At 39.1% G+C, this 25,233-nt stretch overlaps 1 protein-coding gene across 3 annotated transcripts; it reads right to left on the reverse strand.

Annotated features, from left to right (window-relative positions):
* Nucleotides 1-1,134: 1,134 nt before the first annotated feature.
* Nucleotides 1,135-23,125, reverse strand: LOC105042230 (sec-independent protein translocase protein TATA, chloroplastic). 3 transcript variants are annotated; one of them, XM_073253724.1, is made up of 3 exons: nt 22,760-23,124; nt 1,815-1,869; nt 1,335-1,472 (listed from the first exon to the last, which is right to left on the reverse strand). In XM_073253724.1, the coding sequence occupies exons 1-3, from the start codon at nt 23,051-23,053 to the stop codon at nt 1,465-1,467; spliced, it is 357 nt and encodes a 118-aa protein (XP_073109825.1). In that variant the 5' UTR covers nt 23,054-23,124; the 3' UTR covers nt 1,335-1,464. The 3 variants fall into 3 exon arrangements, with proteins under 3 accessions (XP_010917651.1, XP_073109825.1, XP_073109824.1); XM_010919349.4 differs by lacking the exon at nt 1,815-1,869 and having other exon boundaries at nt 1,135-1,472; nt 22,760-23,111; XM_073253723.1 differs by lacking the exons at nt 1,335-1,472; nt 1,815-1,869 and adding an exon at nt 4,476-5,385 and having other exon boundaries at nt 22,760-23,125.
* Between the last annotated feature and the right edge of the window lie 2,108 nt (nt 23,126-25,233).

Below are 25,233 nucleotides of genomic sequence, written 5' to 3' on the forward strand. Positions count from 1 at the left end.
TCATCTGGCTGATTCGAAATTTGGCCAGGTTATCCCGACTAATTTTGGAGTTCATTTTTTAGGAGACTTGTTTTTTGTAAAACCTTAATCTTAGATCAATATTGACTTACCTATCTCACCAAGTTACTTGAAACTCCATCCAATAGTTTAATTTAAACACCAAGTATAGTCCATCTCAATATAATCTTTTCCAAGATTTTCACTAAAAGCAACTTGTTGGATATTGTCTTTTTGTATATTTAACAATACAGTTGAATTGTTACATCCTAGAGCTTCAACTCCTCTCCCCTACTCAAAACCCCATCATTCAGAATTGTTTCACTCATCCAACAACCCCATTGTTCCCCATTCCTGTCATGCTTTGAAGGGTCCTGTTGGCCAACATGCAATAATAGTTGATAGCATGTCAAATAATTACTGTATATGTACGTACGCATGTATCATCTCTTTCTAGATTTTTGCTGAAAGCAACTTACTGGAGATTTCCTTTTTGTATATTTAGTATGAAAATATAACAATATAATTGAACTGTTAAGTCTTGGCCTTCAATTCCTCCCTTACTCAAAACCCGGTCATTCACAATTTTTTCATCCATCCAACAACCCCATTGTTTCCAATTCCCATCATGCATTGAAGAGTCATGTTGGCCAACATGCAAATTAGTAGTTGATAGCATGTCATTGAAATAGTCTTGGGGCTTCAATTCCTGCCCGACCCAAAACCCCGTCATTCACGATGTTTTCACCCATCCAACAACCCTGTTGTTCCCAATTCATATCATGCACTGAGGGGTCCTATTGGCCAACATGCAAATGGTAGTTGATAGTCAGCTAACTTTCAAGTTGAGTCGACCTTTTAGGCTTTTAAACAATGATTGAGACTGAATTAGATGCCATGACTGCTTTTTCATAGAAGTTCCAGCATAATATTGCTCATGGTAGATGTTAGCATCTGATTTGTCCTTTAAAATAAGATGATCGGGGCTGAATTGGATATCCAAAGTCATAATTCTTACAGCAGGTCTGCAATCAGATTTGGCATGAGAGACTAGAGTCCCAAGGAGTAAAAATTGGTGAAAAATAAGTCCCATAAAAATGTAAATTACATGGATATTGACCTTTTGTTACAAAATCATAGCACAATAACACACAGATCAGATCTCCATTACACTGATATAAAAGGTTTCAGGGAGTGAAATAATCCTTGTTTATATTCATCAGTCATGCACTTGCAATCCTCCTCGATTTGAAAATAAACAGTTTGTCCGCCTGACCGTACGAAACTAAAAATACATATTTGCCCTTTCAACCTTGAGACACAAACCAATGATTTCATGTGCTCTCTTTTGTGGCAGATGGTTTCAGTTCCATCTTCTCATCTTCACTGCTAATAACCTTTTGTCCCTCAATTGGAGGGGATTCCTTAGCTTCTTCAGCTTCCTTTTTCAGCTCTGCCTCAAACTCTTTAGCAGCCTGCATGTAAATGCAACATACAATGATCGAAAAAAAAAAAAAAAAAACTAGTCAAAAAGAGGTATATGTGCAGTTATAAGCATAAAAGCATATTGTCACGCCTCCGACTCGAGATTGTGAATCGAGGGTCGCGGCAACCGCCGCATACTCATGAAGAACTCTCTCCATAAGCATGCAAGGCATCTCATCACGATATCAATACATCACAGCGGAATAAATTCAAATAATTATTATTCAACTTAATTCAAGTAATTAAATCAAATGTCTTACATCCAATAAAATTTTTACTAAAAATAAAACAATAGGTCTAAGTTCAATGAAGTTGACAATACTAAATCTCGCCTCTAAAAGCTCTGTCCCAATATTTCTTCCCACGCTCGTAATTAATTATCTGAATCTGAAAAATAGAAAGAAGAGTAATGAGCTAGACAGCCCAGTAAGTAACAAGTATCTCTACCAGATATTTCAGATATTATATAATTTTCAAGAATAATGTTGCAAATAAACATAAGAGTATATTTCATGCTGATTTAATACAAATCAAATATTTTCAAATATTCACATATAATATAATCATAAATCCGATTCGATTTAAAAATACTCGTAACTCAACGGCCTTGACTATGACCAACGTTTAACCCCCATTGGCGGGGTCCACAGAATACCAGCGCACAACCCCCACTGGCAGGGTCCACAAATACCAACGCACAACCCCCACTGGCAGAGTCCACAAACACCAGCGCACAACCCCCACTGGCAGGGTCCACTGAGTACCAACGTATAATCCTCATTGGCGGGGCCCACTGAAACATAGTTAGGCTGAGAGCATAAATCCGATTCTGTATCAAACATTTTGTATCATAATATATCATAATTTTTCACTGAACGTGTTCATAATCGACATACCATAATATTTCAAAAGCACTTTTCTTTCAAAATATAATTTCATAAATTATGCATAATTTCAGAGAATAATTATTTATTTTCAGAATAAATATGGAATATCTCGAGAAGATGATTCATTACTTACCTTTCACGGAGCACTGAATGAATAAATCGACTAACTTCTAGGAGATTCTTCCATGCCTATTATCCAAAATTATATTTTTACATTAATTTTAATTCAAAATTCAATCTAAACAGATCCCGAATCAAAACCTCACTTAAAATCAGACTCTTCCCTAAACTTGATCAAAATCATCAGATGAAGCCTTCCACTACGCTAATCCTAGAGGAATAACTTTAGAGAGAGAGAAATCCATCAAGAGAGAGAAACAATCTAGAGAGAGAAAATTCTAGAGAGAGAAAGTAGAGAGAGAAAGTCCAATTCCAGAGAGAGAAAGTCAGGGTTCAGACTGAAAGAAGAGAGAGAAGAGAAAGAAACTCCCTCTCTCATCATTTTTTTTATTATTTATTTATTTATTTACTTATTTATTTATATATATATATTTATTTATTTATTTATTTTTATTACTATTATTATTTCTTTTCTTTTCTTTTCTTTTTCTCTTTTTTTTCTTTTTCTTCTTTTTCTTTCCTTTTCTTTTTCTCTTTTTCTTCTTTCTCTTTTCTTTTTCTTTTTCTTCCTTTTTCTTGGTTCCTTCCAGGCCGAACAGAGGACGGCGGTTCACCGGCCTTGACCGGCCGTTCGGGCCACGGCCGCCGCGGTGGAGGCCGACGGCAGAGGGGGGCCACTCCCCCGATCACGGAGGAGCATGGCCGGCGGTCGATTACGATCGCCGGCATCGAAAAATCAAGGAAAAAGAGGCTCAAAAACAGGGTCTCTTTCCCGACCGAAAATCGACGACACTCGTCGCCGGCCGCCTTAAGCAAAGGTACGGGAAGATAGGAAAGGAAGAGAGGAAGGAAAGGAAGACTCACCCCGGCCTCCGGTGACCTCACCGACGAGCAATCACGGCGAGAAACCGAACGGTGTCCGCGGCTTCGATCGAGAAAAACGGAGAGAAAGAGAGAGGGAGGAGGTCGATGTTCGGTCTCAAGGGAGAGGGGGTCTTCTTATAGAGGGTCCTAGGACTTCGAGAGGTCCTAGGACTCCCAAATCGCTCGGGTTTCGCCGGAGAAGAAGACTCCTATCGGGAGTCTTCTTCCCGGTTTTCCTCTATTTTTTTTTTTTTTTGTTTTGGGCTTTTTGCTGGGATTCTTACATGGGCCTCGGGCTATCACATTCTTCACTCCTAAAAGAAATTTCGTCTTCAAAATTTTTTCATACCTGTCACCATTGCATTGGAAGCCTGTGGATTCTGTTGAGTAAGCGCATAAACTCTTTCCTGGGTTTTAGAAATCTGTCCACCACCCTTATGTTGTCCTTCATAAGTTCTTTGGCCAACTTGATTTTATGTATTTAGTGGGCAGCTAGCAATTTTATGATCCATCTGACCACATTTGAAACAAGCACCTGTATTCCAATAGCAATCCTTGTCTGCATGATTTTTGCCACATCTGGAACACGGCTCACCATCAATCTGTTGAGTCTTATTGTCTACTGCTCCCTTAGCTGATCTTTTGATGTTTTTATTATTTTGCCCTTGTGTATCATTTGATTTTGCTCTCTTTCTTTGCTTTCTTTCTCTTTCCATACGTTCTTCATTGACTTCCCTTTCAATTATCAGTGCTTTGTTTATCACATCTGCATAAGTTGTCAATTCATATGGAACCACTTATTTTCGAATTTCAGTTCTCAGTCCCATCTCAAACTTGTGAACACGTTCTTGCTCACCATCCACTAGTCTCGGAGCAAATTTTGCTAACTCTGTAAATTTTGCTTCATATTCAGTCACACTCATACCCTTTTGCTTCAAATAAATAAACTCTTGCTCTTTCTGAATCTTTATACTCCGAGGAAAATACTGATCATAGAATGCAATCCGAAATCTTTCCCAGGTAAGTATTTCGCCGTCTTGTTCATGCTTGCGCTGTAGTCGCTGACACCAGTTGTATGCTTCTCCTTGTAGTAAATAAGCTGCATATCGAATCTTTTCTTCATCAAGACACTCTTGGACAGCGAAGGCCTTCTCCATCTCCATTATCCAGTTATCAGCCTCCAAAGGTTCAGTAGTCCCCTTGAAAGCTGGAGGAGCAAGCTTTTTAAATTCTGAAATGTTGTTCCGTTGTACTGGTTGCTCTCCATGTTGTGGTGGTGGATGCTGATGTTGTTGTGTATCTCGTTGTATCTGCTATTACTCAAACATTTGCTGTTGTATTTGTTGTTGCGCTTGTACCATCCTGATTAGGGTCTGCATTAACTGAGCCATATCTGGTTCCTGACGTGCTCTCGAAGTACTCCCATTAGGATCTACGACTCCCTCCTCCTGAGGGGTGCCACTGGTCAAATGGAGAGTGCTACCATCCCGTGGTTGTGATATCTCTCTTGCAATTCCTTGAGTAGTTCTTGTCATTCTACGGGGAGGCATGGTAACCTTGTAGTAGTAAAACCTTATTAGATTCAGTTATCTATTTTTTAGGATGGATTTATTATGATGCTCATACTTTATCGTCCCAATATTTCTAATGTTTACCCACCTACACTCGTACTATGTCTAATTCTATGTGTCATAATTTATCCACTTATGCTCTGATACCATATTAATTGTCACGCCCCCGACCCGAGATTGTGAATCGAGAGTCGCGGCAACCGTCGCATACTCATGAAGAACTCTCTCCATAAGCATGCAAGGCATCTCATCACGATATCAATGCATCACAGCGGAATAAATTCAAATAATTATTATTCAACTGTAATTCAAGTAATTAAATCAAATGTCTTACATCCAATAAATTTTTTACTAAAAATAAAACAATAGGTCTAAGTTCAATGAAGTTGACAATGCTAAATCTCGCCTCTAAAAGCTCTGTCCCAATATTTCTTCCCATGCTCGTAATTAATTATCTGAATCTGAAAAATAGAAAGAAGAGTAATGAGCTAGACAGTCCAGTAAGTAACAAGTATCTCTACCAGATATTTCAGATATTATATAATTTTCAAGAATAATGTTGCAAATAAACATAAGAGTATATTTCATGCTGATTTAATACAAATCAAATATTTTTAAATATTCACATATAATATAATCATAAATCCGATTCGATTTAAAAACACTCGTAACTCAACAGCCTTGACTATGACCAACGTTTAACCCCCATTGGCGGGGTCCACAGAATACCAACGTACAACCCCCACTGGCAGGGTCCACAAATACCAACGCACAACCCCCACTGGTAGGGTCCACTGAGTACCAACGTATAATCCCCATTAACGGGGCCCACTGAAACATAGTTAGGCTGAGAGCATAAATCCGATTCTGTATCAAACACTTTGTATCATAATATATCATAATTTTTTACTGAATGTGTTCATAATCGACATACCATAATATTTCAAAAGTACTTTTCTTTCAAAACATAATTTCATAAATCATGCATAATTTCAGAGAATAATTATTTATTTTTATAATAAATATGGAATATCTCGAGAAGATGATTCATTACTTACTTTTCACAGAGCACTGAATGAATAGATCGACTAACTTCTAGGAGATTCTTCCGTGCCTATTATCCAAAATTATATTTTTACATTAATTTTAATTCAAAATTCAATCTAAACAGATCCCGAATCAAAACCTCACTTAAAATCAGACTCTTCCCTAAACTTGATCAAAATCATCAGATGAAGCCTTCCACTATGCTAATCCTAGAGGAATAACTTTAGAGAGAGAGAAATCCATCAAGAGAGAGAAACAATCTAGAGAGAGAAAATTCTAGAGAGAGAAAGTCCAATTTCAGAGAGAGAAAGTCAGGGTTCAGACTGAAAGAAGAGAGAGAAGAGAGAGAAACTCTCTCTCTCATCATTTTTTTTATTATTTATTTATTTATTTATTTATTTATTTATTTATATATAAATATATATATATATTTATTTATTTATTTTTATTACTATTATTTTTTTTCTTTTCTTTTCTTTTCTTTTTCTTCTTTTTCTTTCCTTTTCTTTTTCTCTTTTTCTTCTTTCTCTTTTCTTTTTCTTCTTTTTTTTCTTTTTCTTCTTTTTCTTTTTCTTCTTTTTTCTTGGTTCCTTCCGGGCCGAACAGAGGACGGCGATTCACCGACCTTGATCGGCCGTTCGGGCCACGGCCGCCGCGGCGGAGGCCGGCGGCAGAGGGGGACCACTCCCCCGGTCACGGAGGAGCATGGCCGGCGGTCGATTACGATCGCCGGCGTCGGAAAATCAAGGAAAAAGAGGCTCAAAAACAGGGTCTCTTTCCCGACCGAAAATCGGCGACACTCGTCGCCGGCCGCCTTAAGCAAAGGTACGGAAAAATAGGGAAGAAAGAGAGGAAGGAAAGGAAGACTCACCCCGGCCTCCGGTGATCTCACCGGCGAGCAATCACGGCGAGAAACCGAACGGTGTCCGCAGCTTCGATCGAGAAAAACGGAGAGAAAGAGAGAGGGAGAAGGCCGATGTTCGGTCTCAAGGGAGAGGGGGTCTTCTTATAGAGGGTCCTAGGACTTCGAGAGGTCCTAGGACTCCCAAATCGCTCGGGTTTCGCCGGAAAAGAAGACTCCTATCGGGAGTCTTCTTCCCGATTTTCCTCTGTTTTTTTTTTTTTTTTTCGTTTTGGGCTTTTTGCTGAGATTCTTACATGGGCCTCGGGCTATCACACATATAGTTAAGGTCAGTCAGATGCGTGCCAATTCGATAGCGTAATAACAAGGTAGTGTATAAACATGGAACCCACTAATTCAAAGAAAATTATTGAATTAGACAAGAAGCTTTTGTAGAATATATTATCAAAATACCTAATGGAAGCTATTAGAAGAGCTTGAAAATGAATTTTGCCCAAGGGATTAACAGATGGTAAGGTAGAATGATGAAAACAGAATCCCTAAATCCTGACTCAGATGCATGAACGCTTGCAAGTTCAAGGTCTAGCTCTCCAGTCATAAGCTTGAATACAATCTGAAGAGGGAACTAGTTGACTTTCTAAAGAGGACCTTCTCCCATCTTGAGGCGATATTCATTGGTTTACTGTCAGACAGGGAGAAAAATGCTTAAACTTGGGAGTCCTTCCTTTTATCAATTATAACATGCGGTACTTCTCCGGCAACATGAGAGGATTTCACTACTAAATCTAGGATGAGTTTAGGCTGCCAGAGGTGGCAAATGGATTATGAACTGCAAAATGTGAAATTTCTACTAGCCTATTGTTACTCATTAGCAGAAGACATTAGACCTGAACGGTTGAAATCAGCAGCCATATGAGTTATCTCTGTAGAACAATCACTAGACTTTATTGTCTATCCTCCTCATATGCCATGTGCAATAAAGAGTTCAAACATTCAAAATACATCCTCATCTATTACTCACTTCGTAACTTCCATGCATCTTTTCTTTCAGGAGCACACATATTCCTTCTACAGACAACTGATTTTATGAAGTACTTGCTTATAAATCTAAGATGTATCAGGTGGAATAACTAAATAGATGTTATGCATATGTGATCACTTTCAGCTACAAAGTCGGCAATTTCATGCACTGGTCCTAGATTCAATAACAATTTCTAGCTTGATACTCAAAGGCAGATTTCTGGCTAATGAAGCATACAGATCACCTGCTCAAGTACACAAACAATATATATTCAATTTTAATTAACAAATTTTCAGAAGTAACTTTCTTTTTCAATATGATATAAAGGCTGAGCACCTTAACACCTTACAGTAGCAGACCAGCAGAGATGCTTCAACCAGTGGGTAATGAACAAAAATTTCCTAAAATCTACATTGAAAATCATGGGTTGAAATTTTCTACCGGCATTATCACATAGCACAAGAGTCACATTTCCCATCTATATTATTCAAGTTTCCAAGAAGCAACATAATAAGGCTTCGTTCTATACTTAAAGGACACTTAATATAGTTGATCACTTACCATTAATTGGGAAAAACATGGGACTTACTAACCACTTTTTCTTTCCCACCTTCATCATTTGTCCTTACAATTTTTATGCAGTTAGATATTTTTTCCTTTCAAACACCTAAACACGTCCTGAACATTACAATAACCATCAAGCCTTTGTCTGACTTCTTTTTTTTTTTTTTGGTTGATTTTTGTGTTCCTAACTACCATATCATTGATTACATATTTGACATGTTTTTCCTCGTTTTCTAATTTGAACTCCTCCTCCCCCCCCCCCCCCGGGGCCGCTCATGTGCACCCAAAGAAAATATGTTGTAATAACGATAAATTATCCAGAAGGAGGTATTAATTCATAATGAGGCAAATGAACTAACTTCCCAATGATTGACCTAATATCAATGTACTTAATGATTGACTTGGAATACATTCACATCTTGGGGATAAAACAGATAAAACATAAGTATGGTAGAGGATGTGGCATCTCTTCTTGGACTTGATTATAAGGATAGAATGCCCCACTTATAAGAAAGGAGAGTGGCCCTCCATATTAGCAAATTAGGGTTCAAGCCTCAGTGAAGGAAAATTGAACTGCTCAAAATAGAGCAGAGCACATGTTTATCTACAATCAGCACATGCATTCAAAACATTGTGATTCCTAATTTCTTAAAGTAAAAGAGCATATCCAACAACGATCATGCCCATCATATTTGACTTATTTTGGATTCCCCATCTTTGAAGTTTTAGCTGACTACGTTCTTTCTGAAATTTGGTAGATGTTACCAAGAGAAACCACAATAAAACTGATCAGATATAAAGGCAAATCTATCGGGGTGAAACTCAAAGATGGGGGTCCTATATTCGAGATCTAAATCGTTGAATCTGAAACAATATCTAAAACATGTACAAATCACAAATGTTGTGTTTCAGAGAACCCTTGAGCATGCATCAAGTTGTCCTATGATTACTAGTTCAATGGCATGATGAGATGTTTTAATTTTATTAATTTCTTAGAAGATGCTAAAATAGTGGGATTTAGGTTTGTTTATGTTTTATGATTTCAAGATCAAGATCAACAATTTGGATTCTCTATTTTCATATTTTACCATGTGCTTTTTTCCTAGTAGTTTTAGTTTTAGAAGCAACTTGATGCATAGGCAAGGGGTCTTCATAAAAAAAAAGGTTTTGGCCTATAGGTGGTTTAGACATTTTTAAACACATTGAGTTTAGACCTTAAATTTGTAAACCTTAACTTTGAAATTCACCCAACCAGATTTGTAAAATGTGGTCATCCTTATTCTAGCCTACCTCTATCCATATGCAAGGATGTATGCATTTGTGAATGTACATGTATGTCCATGTATGCATTATGTATGTGTATGTACCATGGTTAGCGGAACCATTCCTAAACCAGATGATTCCAAGCATTCTGATCCATACCGATCATAAATCAGGATGGTTCGGCCTTTCAAATCGAAACACCAGACGAGAAAGAGGGAAAGAGATGAAAAGAGAGGAAGAGAGAGAGAGACAAGGGGAGGAAAAGAGGAGACGACGCCGTCAGAGGGCCAGCGATGGCCCGTCGAGGCCGCTAGAGGGCCGCGAAGGCCTCTGTGGTTCCATATCGCCCGATAGGGCATTTAATTGAAAGAGGAAGAGAGAGGGGGAGCAAGAGTACCAGAAGCACAGTCGACGGCGAGGCTGCCAAAGGGTACCAGGTGGCCATCATGGCCACCGCATGATGGAAAAGGTGCGGATGGAGCTGCGACTGCAGAATATGGACGGCCCCCTCCATTCATTGTATATATTTTTTAAACAATAATAAATAATTAAGCCAGCAATGGGTTTGCTGAATTCACTGAGTGAAGCCGGCAATGGACGTTTGCTGAATTCACTTAAATGAAGCTAGTAATGGGTGTTTCAGTGTTCGCCGTACCAGGCCGAACCGCCCGGTACGGGATGTACCGAGCCGGACCGGCGCTCAAACGGTCCGGTTCGGACCTTTTTTTTGAGAAACAGCCCGAACCGGTACCGAACCGAGCGGTTCGGTCCGGTTCGCTTCCATACCGTCCAAAATCGGACGGTATGGTTCGGTTCGGTCCGGTTCGGTGTGAACCGAACCGTACCGACACCCCATGTGCCAAAAGTGACGAGGGGGAGGGGGGAGGCATAAAAAGCCTTACCTGCTTTGGAGTTCTCTGAGATGTCTCAGAGAACTCCGAGGGTCCGAAGGTCTCAACGAAACCGTTGAGACCTCCGAAAAATTAGAAAAAAAGAAAAAAATTCCGTCAAATTGCAGGAGTGGCTCGAGGAGAGGCTGATCTTCGGCCGAAGGTAAGATAATGTGTTATTTTCTTAGTAAATATTTTTTTTTAATTTTTATTGTTAAAAATAGGATAAAAATTTGAAAGAATGAAAATAAGAGAAAATTATGCCAAAATCTTGTGATTTTGGGATGATTTAATTATATGTGATAGATCTTTGGAAGATCTACACGATGACATCAAAATTATTAATTTTTGTTAATTATATATTTTTTAAATATTTTTAAATATTTATTTATTTAAAAATTAAAAAAAAATTTAAATTTTACGAAAAAAATCAGAGTTTGGGAATCATGTTTAGAATGATTAAACTACTTAAATCTAATTTCTAATTTTTTTTAAATATTTGAAATTAAAAAAATATTTTTTAAATTATTTAAATGTAAAATTTTAATTATAAAATAAAAAATATATAAAAATAGTGTTATATTTTAGTTAATTTAAAAATATTATTTGAAGCATATAACATATTTATTTTGAATTTATAAGTTTTAAAATAATTATTAAAATTATTTTAAAAATATATATAATTATTTTAATTATCATTAAACTATCGTTGTTTGTTATACTTACATATATTTATAAGAAAAAAATTTAGAGCATGACGTTCGTTCACTTTAACTAATCAGCTATTTTATAGTATATATTTATTTATATAAAAATTATTAAAAAAATAAAAAAATAAAAAATTAGTGTTAGTTTTGAAATTGAGAATAATGTTTAAAATGATTCAAAACAATTGAAATATTTAAATCTAACTTGAGATTTTTTTGAATTTTTTTTTGTAAATATTTAAATAGTAAAAACTATTATCAAATAAAAAATATATGTAATTAGTGTTATATTACAGGTAATTCGAAATAATTAGTATTTTGTTATATCTGCAGAAATGAGTAAGAAGAAAGATCAAGAGCGTGACATCGATTGGGATCATGGCGAGATGCTTTCGGCTCGGCATCATTGGAGATGCAAATGGTGCAACACAGAGTTCAAAGGAGGAGGAGTGACTAGGTTGAAGCAGCATCTAGCTGGTGGTTATCCTGATGTGTCGATGTGTCGAAAATATCCGCAAGAGGTCCGACAATTGATGAAAAAGCACTTTGCTGATTCGAAAGCAGCGAAAGAAAGGGCAAAGCAGAAAAAGATCGAAGTAGACCGTCGAGCTGCAGAGCCACCTTCTTATCACTCTAGAGAGTCAGAGGAGGCTTCTGCTCCAGATGATGAGGCCATGCGAGCTTGGCGGATCAGTACCAGCAGAGGAGATGGCCCGATACAGAGATCAATTCGAACCATCATGCTACGAATCAGGATCTGGATCAGCGACTGGTAGGGGAGAATTCGAGTTCAGGAGGACTACCTCAGTCAGAGAGCCTGGTGGTAGAGGGAGCAGACGCAGCATGTCTTCTTTGTTGGGAGCTTTTGGCAGTAGGAGGAGGTCCTCCAGAGATATTCCAGCAGGAGCCAGCATTCAGGATTTGGATCCACATGCTTTGTCCAGCAAAGATTCAAAGCAGCAGAGAATTGACAGTATGCTGAAAAAAGATAAGAAGAAGGATATGTGGCGAGCTATTGGATCATGGTTTCATTTCAGCCATATTCCAGCAAATACAGCAGCCAATCCTTACTACCGATCTGCTATTTCAGCCATAGAGGCTGTCGGCCAGGGTGTAGATCCTCCAGGACCTAAGGACATCTATGGTCAGCTTCTTGACAGCAATAAGGAGGATCTGCAGAGATGGATTACTTCTTACAAAAATAAATGGCCTACATACGGTTTGACAGTGATGTGTGATGGTTGGACAGATCCTATTAGGCGGAGCATCATTAATATTTTGACATACTATGATGAAAAAATATTTTTTTACAAATCAATCGATGCTTCAGATAAGATGCACGATGCCACATATATCCTTGGTCTAATGGAGGAGGTGATTGATCCAGTGGGTGAGCAGCATGTCGTGCAGGTCATCACAGATAACGGACCACAATATAAGGCTGCCGGAGAGTTGCTGATGGAGCAGCGACCGCAGATATACTGGACCCCATGTGCTGCACATTGCATTGATCTTATATTGATGGATATCGAAAAGATTCGCAGGGTGCAGCAGGTAGTGGAGATTGCCCAGACCATTACTAGATTCATCTACAACCACACATGGGTTCTTTCATTGATGCGGACGTATACTGAAGGGGAGATCTTACGACCGGGTATCACACGGTTTGCTACCAACTACATAGCACTTGATAGTCTTCTTCAGAAGAAAACAGCCCTACGTCAGATGTTTGTCAATGCCGAGTAGCAGGAGAGCAGATATGCGAGGGCCGGCACTGATGGAAGTCATATGGAGAACTTGATGACGAGTCAGTCATTTTGGCAGCGGGCTGAGAAGATAGTGAAGGCTATCAAGCCTTTATATGAGGTGCTTCGCGTCGTGGACAGCGAGAGATACCCCCAGATGGGCTTCCTATATTACATGATGGAGAGGACAAAGAAATAGATCAGTGAGAATGATCCCAAGCATGCTTAAGAATTCATTAACATTATTGAGCGCCGTTGGGACTATCAGATGGGCAGAGATTTGCATCTAGCTGGTAAGTTTGGATTCAAGAATGTTTTAAAATATTTTTTCGAAGCATGAAAATAAAATTGTGCTTAATCAACTTGAAATTTATCTGCAGCTTATTACTTGAATCCGAGATTTCAGTATACTATTCCGGGGATAGATATGGATAGCGAGCTTCTTGCTGCTCTTCGCAATGTCATATATAAGATGGTGCCCGATCCAGAAATCGTGTCGTTGTGTCTGCAAGAGGTATGCTAGTTTAAAACAGATGTAATTATTCAACTAAATTCGATCTGATATATTTATAAATAATAAAAATATTTTATTTCAGACGAAACAGTTTAGAGAGAGATCAGACAGTTTTGGAGTCCCATCAGTTGTCGTAAGCAAAAAGCAGATGAATCCAGATAAATTACATATCAATAATGAGCAATGTAGATTGATATGTAATTTTGCTTAATAATATCATCAAATTTGATATATAATTTTACTTTTGTAGCTAAATGGTGGATTCATTTTGGAACGTCAGCAAAAAATTTGAGACATATGACTGTCCGTATTCTTTCTCAAACAGTCTCTGCTAGTGGCTGTGAGCGTAATTGATCCACTTTCGCCCTTATCCACAGCAAACAGAGAAATCGTCTGACACAAAAATGCCTCGACGATCTTGTATATGTTCATTACAATCTGAGGTTGAGGCTAAAATGTATTCAGGAGGAAGTTCAGTTGAAGTACACTGATCCGATGCTGGATGATTATGCCGACGAGGATGACGATCCGATCATCGGATGGCTTGCAGGTCAGTAGCAGGAGCCAGAGCTTGATGAGCCAGGATCCCCTCCACGACCAGCCAGTGTGGTGGCAAGGGAGATCAGGGTGGATCCAGGGCAATGGGCAGAAAAAAATATTCCACATAGGGTTCCAGCTGATCAGCCATAGTCTGAGGGGACACAAAGGACTCATTCATCACATAACTCGCTATCTGATACATCTTCCTAGAGATTCGAGCGAGAGATGTATAGACGTTCCTCCCGGCAGCCAGCAAGAAGGCATCCATCCTCTCAATCACAGAAAACTCAGTCACAGAGGGGCACAAGGGGGGGAAGGAAAAGACAGTTGCACGTGCACCACTCTCGAGAGTACAGGAGCGATCTGGTTCAGATACGGACACCAGGGAGAGTGATGATGATACTGGTAGTAGTAGCCATGGATCTGATGATCAGGGAGGAACTAGAGGACAGGAGACCACCGTTTATGAGACACAGCCACAGGGTGATATTCGATTCACCGGTGAGTCTCAGTTTACGCATGTCACACAGGATAGGGATCATGGTGGACGAGTCGGTAGAGATCGTGGGGAGCCGATTTCATATAGACGATGGACTCCTAGAGGTCGTCCGCACATGATGCAGCTGCGGATGATCTTACACGTGGAGTAGGGTCCATGATATATCTGGATCATCCTCGCATTATGGATCCTATTATCCACAGCCACCTTATGATCCATATGCATATGGTGTATCCGAAGCATCATCTTCTAGTGGTTACTATCCTATGCAGCCTGGAGTAGCTCCAGGATCAGATTTTGCTATTGGCATATTTGGATGGGCTCCTCCACAACCGTACCATCATCTTTAGGATACTTCTCAGAGTCAGAATTTTAGCGAGAGGTCTGAGATGTCTTACAATCCAGAGAGGATGCCTTATGGGATGATGAATATTCGAGAGTACGGTGCAGCTTGGCTAGAGGGTTGGACTGATGTCCCTTCAGACTATGTTGATGATCCAGATATCTACGAGCGTCACAGACACTCGATAAGAAATTAAATGCAGAGTACATCTTAAGGTTCGTATATCAGTTATTTGGCTTTGTACTTAAATATTTAGATACATTTTAATGCATATTTTATATATTTTTTCTTTAGTTTTAAGATGACATAGTTGAAATATAATGTAAATAAATATATGTTTGAAATTTTGGATCAAGATCTTTGTACCACAACCTAACTCCAAATTGAACCCAAATATGTCAATAATATGCAATATAATGCCATATTGAGGTTGTATTTATCAATTATTAACTTTAAAAATCAAAAAAAAAATTGAAAATCAAAAAAAATTGTGTACCGATACCGGACCGGTACGCCGGGGCATACCGTATGTCGGTACGATATGGTATCGATACCGTACCGTACCGGTCCGGCACCGGCACGCCGATCGGTACCGGTACAGCCAACCTTGGGTGTTTGCTAAATTCACTTAACTAAAGCTGACAAATCTATTGCCAGCTTCACTGTGATCGGCCTTTTCTAAAAAAATCCTGTGAACACCCGTAGAGCCACAGACCACGATTTTGCCATCCGATGGCCCTAATGGCCAGCTGGAGGCCCTCCGGCGGCCTCTCCGCTTGCTTCCTCTTCCTCCTTTGCTTTTCCTCCCCATCTCTATCTCTATCTCTCTAGCTTGGTTATGATTTTGTAGAGGAAGCGGAGGCCTTAGCGGCCCTCCGAGCACACCTATAGCCCGCCTGTGGCCACCTTCGGCAATCCTCTCCCTCCCTCCCCCTTTCATCTTTCTCTCTTTTCCTCAATTTCTTTCTTTGCTTCTATGTCGGTCAGCACCAATCTGATCCGATACAAATCCGTATTGACTTGTACTGCCGGTCAACTGGTACTAATCCCAATACTGGCTCCACGGTCCTTGGTATGTACATTTGTTTCTTTTGTCATCATATTCCTTCAAGCCCATAATGATTTCATTCTCCATAGTATTTATTCCTCAAGTTTCAGGGCACTAAAGCTCTAGATACTTGCCCTATCACCTTCATGGAAACTTCAAAGGTAACTCATGATAGGCTTCCACCCATTTAAGAATGTTATCATAACAAACTCTTCATCATTGCAGACTTCCCAGCAACTTCAACTTAACCAAATTTTTTGTTGTTTGCTAACATGTTCAACATTTTCTCAAAGTTCTCTAAATGATATCAATTATAGTGATCATATTTCAATCTTCTCAAGTGTCGAATCTATAGCTGGATATTCAAATGAATCCTGCCATTCCACTTTTTTTTTGTGGTCATCTCGATTGCGAGAAGCAGCCATGGTTTCCAACAATGTCCCTTTAAGCAAGACTATCACTACCTTCATCTCCATGGTCACTAAAACTACCATGTCTACCATCAATCAATTATGACACCCGCACCAAGCAATCAGCTATTTTATATCTATTTGACCACCTTCTAAACAACTAAACATAGGTGTTTTCCATTTTACTCCAATACAGTTCTTTAACTGCCAAGATAGTGTATTAGTCCATATAGACATCTTCTTTGTAGGACCAAGCTTCCTATAAAATTTTTAGGGCTCCTTTTCTCTCTTGTTTGCTACCATGTTTATCTTTTCAGGCCACAAAACTATCTTCTATGTGAGTGTTCGCTTGTCTCACACTCTCATCTGAATGTTTAACAAGTTAGCCATGTATATTTCATTGGCAAATCAGCTCCACTCAATATATTTTTTTTTTTCAAATATAGTTTTAATTTACCGCTCAAAATACAATCACTATCCTTTTCACTTAGAGGATTTCACTGCACATATTGCATCCCTGCTTGTTCTCCTAGTTATCATATCATTTCCCTTCCATAAACTAACTTGTTACAGCAAATTTCTTTGCCTAGTAGCCTGAATTCAGTCAGAATAAATACACTTTAAGCAAACTATGCATTCCCTTGACAACAATCCAAACTACATTTGAATATTTATGTGTTATCCCTTTCTATATTGCCCTGAAATCCTCAAGATATTAAGGCTGATAATTTCCAACAAATCCCTTTAGCCCATGGTTGTTCTGAATTCCCATCCTAGTCTCAAGCATCTTGACCCAAGAACTTATGTAAAAAGGTTAGCTAGAAGGTTGTAACTTGGGGTCCTTGCACTATTTAAGCACCCAAGAACTCCCCAATACACATAAAAGTGCGCCTAAAGACATGCTCATGCAGGCCCTCACCAATCCCTCCTCCCCTCCCCTGGGCACCATCACCAAGGGAGGATCAAACCAAAAACAAGAATATCATAATCAGCTCATGGTCAAGTCCAGAAGGGCCTGCGTTGCAGTGTCCCCCAGCTACTAATGGTCATAGGCTAGGTTGTCTCTGATAACATTTCTAATGACCCAGGACCTTACCCAAAAAGCCTAGGCAAAAAAATCTGTAACTTGGGGACCTTGGCCTTAAGCATCCAAGACCTCCAGCAAGTATGAGACTAGAAACACACCCACATGGATTCTCACATGCCATGCATTCCAAACAATATTTTGAAATTGTTTGGACAGAACCTATTACTTGTATTGCCCAAAGATCCTTGCAATAATTGCAAATTATTTTTTTTTCTCCCAATTAAGTCAAATCATTGCTCGCAATTTATCTTTTTTCTCCACATGGTTGTCCCAAAACTAGATTATTAGTCTCTAATATCTTGTCATGAAACTTAATTATAATTCTTGTTGAGTAATGGTTGCTCAACAGCAACTTGCATCACTCCAATGTAAGCCTGCATTTAAATGTTTACATGATCACCATTTTTGTTGGTTACTCAATTGTACAAACTGTTATACTATACTGGCAACCACATCTACTATATCAGCCACATAATAGTTTATTAAATTATGGTTGCGAATCAAAAGATATGTAGCTCCTTCCTGTGCCCTACTAGAATGGCTTGGCCACTACATTCTCAGGACAATTGCACCCTATCTGCACCACCAAAGCTCCTTTTTTCGTCACCATAGCATTGTTGCTGTACCGTACCCAACCTTAATTTTAATGAAACTCTCTTCTTATCTGTTTCTGCCTTGTTGACAAATCTATTGGAGATCTTATGTTGACCCATATTTATTATGGTAACTTTCTGCCCTCCAACTCAATTTTACTGAAGCAAGAGATCAAAGAAAATCAATGAAGTAATAGATAACATACATAGAGATCAAAGGGAATCAATTAGTAGCTTAGACATACTTATGAGTTCATAAGTAAATTCTGTAAAATAGAGACATGCACTCCCTAGTCCCTATCATAGTACTTTGATAATAAAATGTGGGTTCTAAATCTGAGTCATTTTATATGTTTTGCTTTATGCACAAATAAGAATTGCATTTACACCACTACCTGATTCCAGGGTTTCAGAAACAAATGGCACTAAAAAATAACATTCTAATACCCTGTTGTAAAGCATGCTCTGGATCAAAATCATCCTTGCATGTGAGCACAATTTTTTTTTCTTAGCAGGCTGTTGTCTCCTCCATAATTATACATATTTGGCTTTATTAGCTATTAAGACTTGCACAGACTCCACTATTTTCTATGGACATTATGTAAACAAATGCTAATCCACATAAAACGTTCCACCATCTAGATGATCAAGCATGGCTTAGATCAAAATCATCCATGCAAATCAACTGCAACCACCACAGTTGGTTATTTTGTGACTATTATGTGGTACCTACTACAGAACAACGCTTGAAAACATCATGATGTGTCAAATAGCCTAAAGAGCCAAACCTTCCTTTCATTTTCTAAAAGCAAAACAATGCTGCAATTAATTTTATTGACACATCAATTTTCTGGATCATAGCTGTTTTGGAACTTAAATACCTGGCTACAACAAGATATCACACAATTGCAAAATGGCCCAGAAACCTTATTCATAGTTGTACAAAGTTGGTCACCAAAGTCCTTGCTAACAGGTCACGACCTTTCTTAAATAAGCTTCTTGATCCGGCCTAGACCACTTTCATCAAAGGAAGAAACATTATGTATAACATCCTGTGTGCTAATGAAATATTGCATCTTTCCAGAAAGTCAGACATAGATGGAGAGGTTTGCAAATTGGACTTCTGTAAAGCTTTGATAGAATTTTCCCAAATTATTTGCTTAGGTTGCTCTCTTTCAGAAACTTCCCACAACTGGATCTCTTGAATCAAGAATATCCTTCTTTCAGGAAAAATTGTTGTGAACATCAATGGCGAGATTGGTAATTGAATTTCTTGCAGACAGGGTCTTAGACAATTAGATCTCTGCTCTCCCTTATAGTTCATCCTTATGATTAATCATCTTTGTAAAATGCTTAATGCAGCAACATTGGTTAATATTTATGAAGGATTAGGGGATCCTTGGATTTATGGGAAGACAAAAGTTCTTTAATATGCAGATGACACTTTGTGTTTTGCTCATGCAAGAAGAGAAAATTTGGCTGTTCTAAAAATCATTCTTTATTGCTTTGAAATGATTTCAGAGCTTTCCAACAATTATCAGAATCATGGTCAGCGGAATTGTCCCAAATCACCCGGTTCGAAGCATATCAAACTATACTAACAGCAGACCAGAATGATTCTGGACTTCGAAACGATACACCGGCGAGAACAACAAGAGGGAGAAGGAAAGAGAGGAAAAGAGAGAGAGAGGGAGAGGGAAGGTGAGAGGAAGTCCCGGGAGGTCACCAGAGATTGTCAGAGGGCCATGCCGAATGACCATCGAAACCGCCCTCTTTTAGATCCAAGGAGGATTGCCGCTGTTTCAATCCAGAGGAGGGTGGAGCTACTCTTCCAGTCATTTCAGGGCCTCCACAGGCCTCCGATGGCCACTGCCAGCATCTCCATCATCTCTCTCTCTCTCTCCTCTCTTCCATTCTCCTCTACCCCTGTTTCGATTCGGAGGGGGAAGCCACTTCTCCGATCATTCGGGGGCCTCTGCGGCCCTCCGATAGCCACGACCAGCATCTTTACCATCTCCCTCTCCTTCTCCCCCACCCCACCCTCTGTTTTTCTCTCTTCAGTTCTCCCTCTCCTCTACTCTGTTTGCTATGTTGCTTCAAGTCCGATACGAGATGGTATGGGAGCATACCTACCAGCGGCCAACGGTTCAAGCTCCAGTACCAGTATGATAGATCTTGATCAAAGAGTTCAATTTTGTCCATTGGGCAAAGACTGAGGTTGGGATACATTGTGCTAATTGGCCGAACTGTCCTCTTGCGCCACTTCCTCTTGAATACCTTAAGCTGTCTTTGTTTGGGGGTAAACAATGCAAATCTTGCTGGTTACTGTTGCTTCAAAGGATTGAGAATAGACTAGCATCTTGGAAAAGTAAATATCTTTCTTTCAGTAGGCAAGTTATGTTAATCAACCCTATTCTCACATCTCTTCCCTTATACTTCATGTCGCTTTTCAAGCTCTCGATCTTGGTAATAAACAAGATTGACAGATTCAAAAGATCCTTTCTTTGGATATGTAAATCTTCACCCCATGACATTCCCTGTAAAGTCAATTGGAGGATTTTTTGTCTACAAAAAGAGGGAGGGAACCTTGGAACTAAGGATCTCACCCAATTCAATGAATCTTTCCTTGCTAAATGGGGTTGGAGGTGCATTTCACATAATCAGGGCCATTGGAAAAAACAGGTTATGTTTGCTTATCACAAAAGAGTCAAATTATCTATGAGTTGGAAACTTTCCAGGTGATTTTCTAGCATCTGAATTAATGTTACCAACTCCCTTCTTGCCTTTTGGAGTAGAATTCACTTCAAGGTTAGGAATAGGCAGAGATCTCTCTTATGGAAGGTCAGTTGGATTTGTGAGGCCCCTCTTCATACTGTGTTTCTGGCTTTTTGAACTGTAAGCAGAAGGAAAAATGAAATGGCGGTTGATTATTTCGATTCCAGAACTTCATCTTGGAGGCTTAGACTACCAGCTCAACCATCATCGGAGGTCCGATTGCAATTCAATCAACTCTCTCTTCTTTTGGCCCAGGTAACTTTGAATCAGCAACAAGATAGGTGGTGTGGAAATTGGATGGTAAAGGTACTTTTTCAACACCTTCTATATATCAGTTTCTCAAAACTAGAGGGACTAGATGTCAGTTTGCTTCCTCCATTTAAAGCCTAGATGTGCCACTTAAGTTCAAAAGTTTCCTCTAGCTTTGCTGGAAAAAAGAAATTAAATATAAGGGATATTCTTAAAAGAAAAATTTGTAGGAATTTTGGAGATCATGTTCCATGCCATCAAGCTCAGGGATCACTTATTTTCTACTTATTCCTTTTTCTCTACCATTTGGAAATGGATTTGCAGCTGCCTTGAAGTGCTTCACCCCCAATTCTGTTTTAATAATTTATGTGTGGATTGGAGATTCAGAAATTTCACAAAATCATTTAAGCCTATTATTCTTATGCTACTCGTGGCCATGATTTGGGCTTGTTGGAAAGAAAGGGATGCACGTATATTTCTTAATAAACAATCCTCTATCATCTCTACTGCTCATGCTTGTCTTCACATCTTCAATGATTGGTCAATGTTATGCAATCACAAGCTCTTACCAGCATTTGGGAGGATTTGGAGTAAAATCAATGGTTTTCCTACTTCTCTACCTGGTTCTTGAATCTCCTTCCTTGATTTCTTTGCTTCCTGTAATTGGTTTGGAGAACCATTTGGTTGCTGTTTGTTGTTAGTCATCTTCTGCAAGGAAGGCTGCAGCGGTTTCTGATTAAAGATAGTTTATGGTGCACGAAGAGAACATTACTGCTGGGCTGAGCTGCTAGTTCCTCATGGTCTTGAGTTTGATTCTTAATTTTCATCCTCTACCATCTCTTCTGTACTTTCACCTGATTTATTTTCATGCTTTATCACCTGCACCTTGTACTCCTTTCTCTGTTTCTTATTTCTTATAAATGACAGTTAGCTCTTTTTGCCTCCCCTTCAATCCAAAAGAAAGAAAATATATACCTGGAAGATGCTTTCAGTCTAAGGGTGCGCATACGAGCCTCCCAGATGAAGACGGCAGCAAGAATCTAAACTCGAGTCCTTGGCGAACCTCAATAAAAAAGATGGAAGGGATACAAACCAAAGCCCAGAACACAAAGAAAGGCAATTCAGAAGCACCATCAACCAATCCCCAAATTAAAGTGACAGATGATGACTTCACGGTTTTTGAGATAACTTTATTATTTTTTCTTTGTTTTCCTTTTGTGATTTCAATCCCTTAAAAATTACTCTTTTTTTGTTCCCATAATGATCCCTCAGGGCCATGTAGGAATTAATTGATCACAGAATATGGCAAGTTGATAGTAAATTTATAGGCTGCATGGCTGCCCATACATCGCCTGCTCAAAATGCCTAGCAGTTGAACTCATACATGCAAATGATTACATCAATCATAGATCAAGTTCATCCACAGACACAATTTAAGGACAACACACTTCGTAATCCTAATTGGCCTGTAAAATTTCGGTATAGAGAACATCAAGAGCGCATCAAAATAACATAACAGATCCCAGAATTACCTATTAGAATTCCCTATTTAAACGACGTAATAAGCGAAAAAAAATAATGGGAATACATCAAAGAAACTAAAGAACTGTAGCATTATTCTTACGCAATTGAATCGAAAAATTTCACAAGAGGTTGAGAAATAGGGAAGAAATGTGACCTGTTGAAAGCTCTTGATGGTCTTTCCGAAGCTCTGGCCGATCGCCGGCATCTGAGAGGGGCCAAAGACGAGGGCGGCGACACCAGCGATGACGGCGACCTCCGGCACCCCGAGGCCAAAGAGGCAGCGGCATCTGAGGTCCCTTCGCCTGCTACGCCTCGCGGCCAAGCCGACACTCCCAATCCTGCTGACGAATGGGGAATTGGAGGAAAAAAGGGAGGCGGGGGGAGAGGAGGAGGACTTCGTGGGAAGGCAGGCTGCCATTAGAGACCCAGTAGAAGAAGACATCGCCATCTCTCTCTGTCTCCCTGCGCGCAATGTTTCACTTTTGTTTCACACCGGTAGATGCAGGTGTGAAGCACGTGGGGAATTCTCAGTTGAATATTTTCAGCAGCACGCCAGCACCATACGATCTTAATTGCTTTTACTTTTTAAAATTTTGAGAATAAAAAAATTCTTTCCAAGGACCACTGGGCCTATGTTAAACCAAAGTCGGCAATCTCGACCTACTTTTGCCCAAAATGCTGAAAAAAAAAAAGAGAAGGGCTAGAACAAAAGATGTGAACGCGATCCTCTGCCTTGCCTTCTCCGCTTGGATAAGGCTACCGAATGGTGGCAGTACATGATCGTCGAGTCGATATGAATCATTGGTGGTCGTTAGAAGCCGGTGCAATCGTGAAAGGCCGGTGTTAGACCGGCCTTATCTTTCCATAGTCATCATCCATTTAAACCCCCCTCCTCCCCTACAATCGGCATCACCGAGCTCCTTCCTCCTCTTCCCTCCCTTCCCCCTCCTCTTCGGCAGTCGATGAGCCACCTTACCCCAAGCCCGATCACCCAAACCTCCTTCTTTCTCTCTCAAAACTCTCTATACTCTATTTTTCCCCCATTTCATGATCTCTATCCTTTTTCTGTCGGAGTCCACTCCATGCAACCGAGCTCCATCACCGCCGCCACCTTCAGTGAGTCTCCTCCCCTCCTTATTTCTCTTTTTAGCCTTGGGTGCTACCACCGAGGCAGCAAGGGGCAATGCCCCTTTCCTCCCTCTCTCTCTCGACTTCCCCATGTGCAACCGAGCCTCTGGCCACCCTGACCGTGCCTCCATCACCCGACGACTCTGACCCCGATCGTGCCACCACTGCTCGGTGCCATCCTAGCCACCCTCAAGCTGGGCCACCCTCTCCTTTCAGCTTCTCTATGCCATGGGGAGAACCCCTGTTGTGACATAAGAAGGAGAGAGAAAAAAAAAATGAAAAAAAAATAAAGGGAGAAAAAAATTTGTGCTTTGATAGAACCTAGATTGAGTCTCTTTATCTCTATTGATTGATCTGAATCAAGTCTAATTTTTTATTTTTTTTAATTTATAAATTAAATTGAACCTAGGGATTTTATTCTGATCAAGTTGGAATTTGGATCTGGTTAGCGAGGAGGTGTGATCAAGATCGTATTCTTTACATTCAGGTAACAAAGAACTCTACCTAAAGACCTAATTAGATTATATTGTTAGATCCATGTTGGTAGAGATCCCTGGATGTTAACCTAGATTTGATAGTCTGAACTAGAACCTACTATGAGATAAATCAGGCTATTTGATGCTTTATAAAAATCTAATAAGGTGCTTAATTGTTTTAGATTTTGATTCATCTTTCATAGTTGATGAGTTTCACAAAATTTTAGGATAAAAATTTGTAAGTTACCTCTACCTCTAATATATTTTTATCATATATGATATTTGATTTCTATATTTATCTATTGCTATAGTATTTTATTTAAATTAATTATCTTATTTGTTCTATATAAAAATGATTTGTGAAGTGTTCGATCGAATATGAATATTTTAATGAAAAAATGAATTATATATCTTTGCATCAAAATGCATTGTGTCTGTCCACTGCTCTCTAATCCAACTATAATCATATGAATTCAGGATCTAGTCTTCTTTCGGATCTCCAGTGAAGTAATCACTAGCACACAATAGTAAATGATGTATTGTAGTCAGGGGCTAGTTTTTTTTTCAGGCCTAGTCAAGTGGGGCTAATCGTTGGCACATGTTGGTGAAAGTATATTTCTCCATATGATATTGGAGCTAGTTTTTCTTTTGAACCTCTAGTGTGGTGATCTCTAGTGCATGATCGACAGATGGTATATTATAATCAGGATCTAGTATCTTTCGGGGCTAGTCATGGGCCGATCATAGCCATAGTTAGAGGGAAGAATAGAGAGAGAGTGGAAGGCTGACTTTTGAGCGATTAAAAATTTATTTCAAGCAAAATACATATTTTGAATCTATATTGATTACTATGGCATACTTTTATACTCATAAAACTAAAAAAAAAAAATTTATATAAATATTTAAATAAATTAGAGGTACTAGATGGTAAAGCTCATTATATATATATATATATATATATATATATATATATAACACATATACATATATATATATATATACACATATACATATATATATATAT

This window comes from Elaeis guineensis, chromosome 3, assembly GCF_000442705.2.
Source record: "Elaeis guineensis isolate ETL-2024a chromosome 3, EG11, whole genome shotgun sequence".
Lineage (NCBI taxonomy): Eukaryota > Viridiplantae > Streptophyta > Magnoliopsida > Arecales > Arecaceae > Elaeis > Elaeis guineensis.

Excerpts from the sequence above, each read along its gene's own strand:
- LOC105042230 (XM_010919349.4), bottom strand. The coding sequence starts at position 23,053 with ATGGCGATGTCTTCTTCTACTGGGTCTCTAATGGCAGCCTGCCTTCCC. Across the intron at positions 1,473-22,759 it reads CCATCAAGAGCTTTCAACAG|GCTGCTAAAGAGTTTGAGGC; the intron begins GTCACATTTCTT and ends ATTTACATGCAG.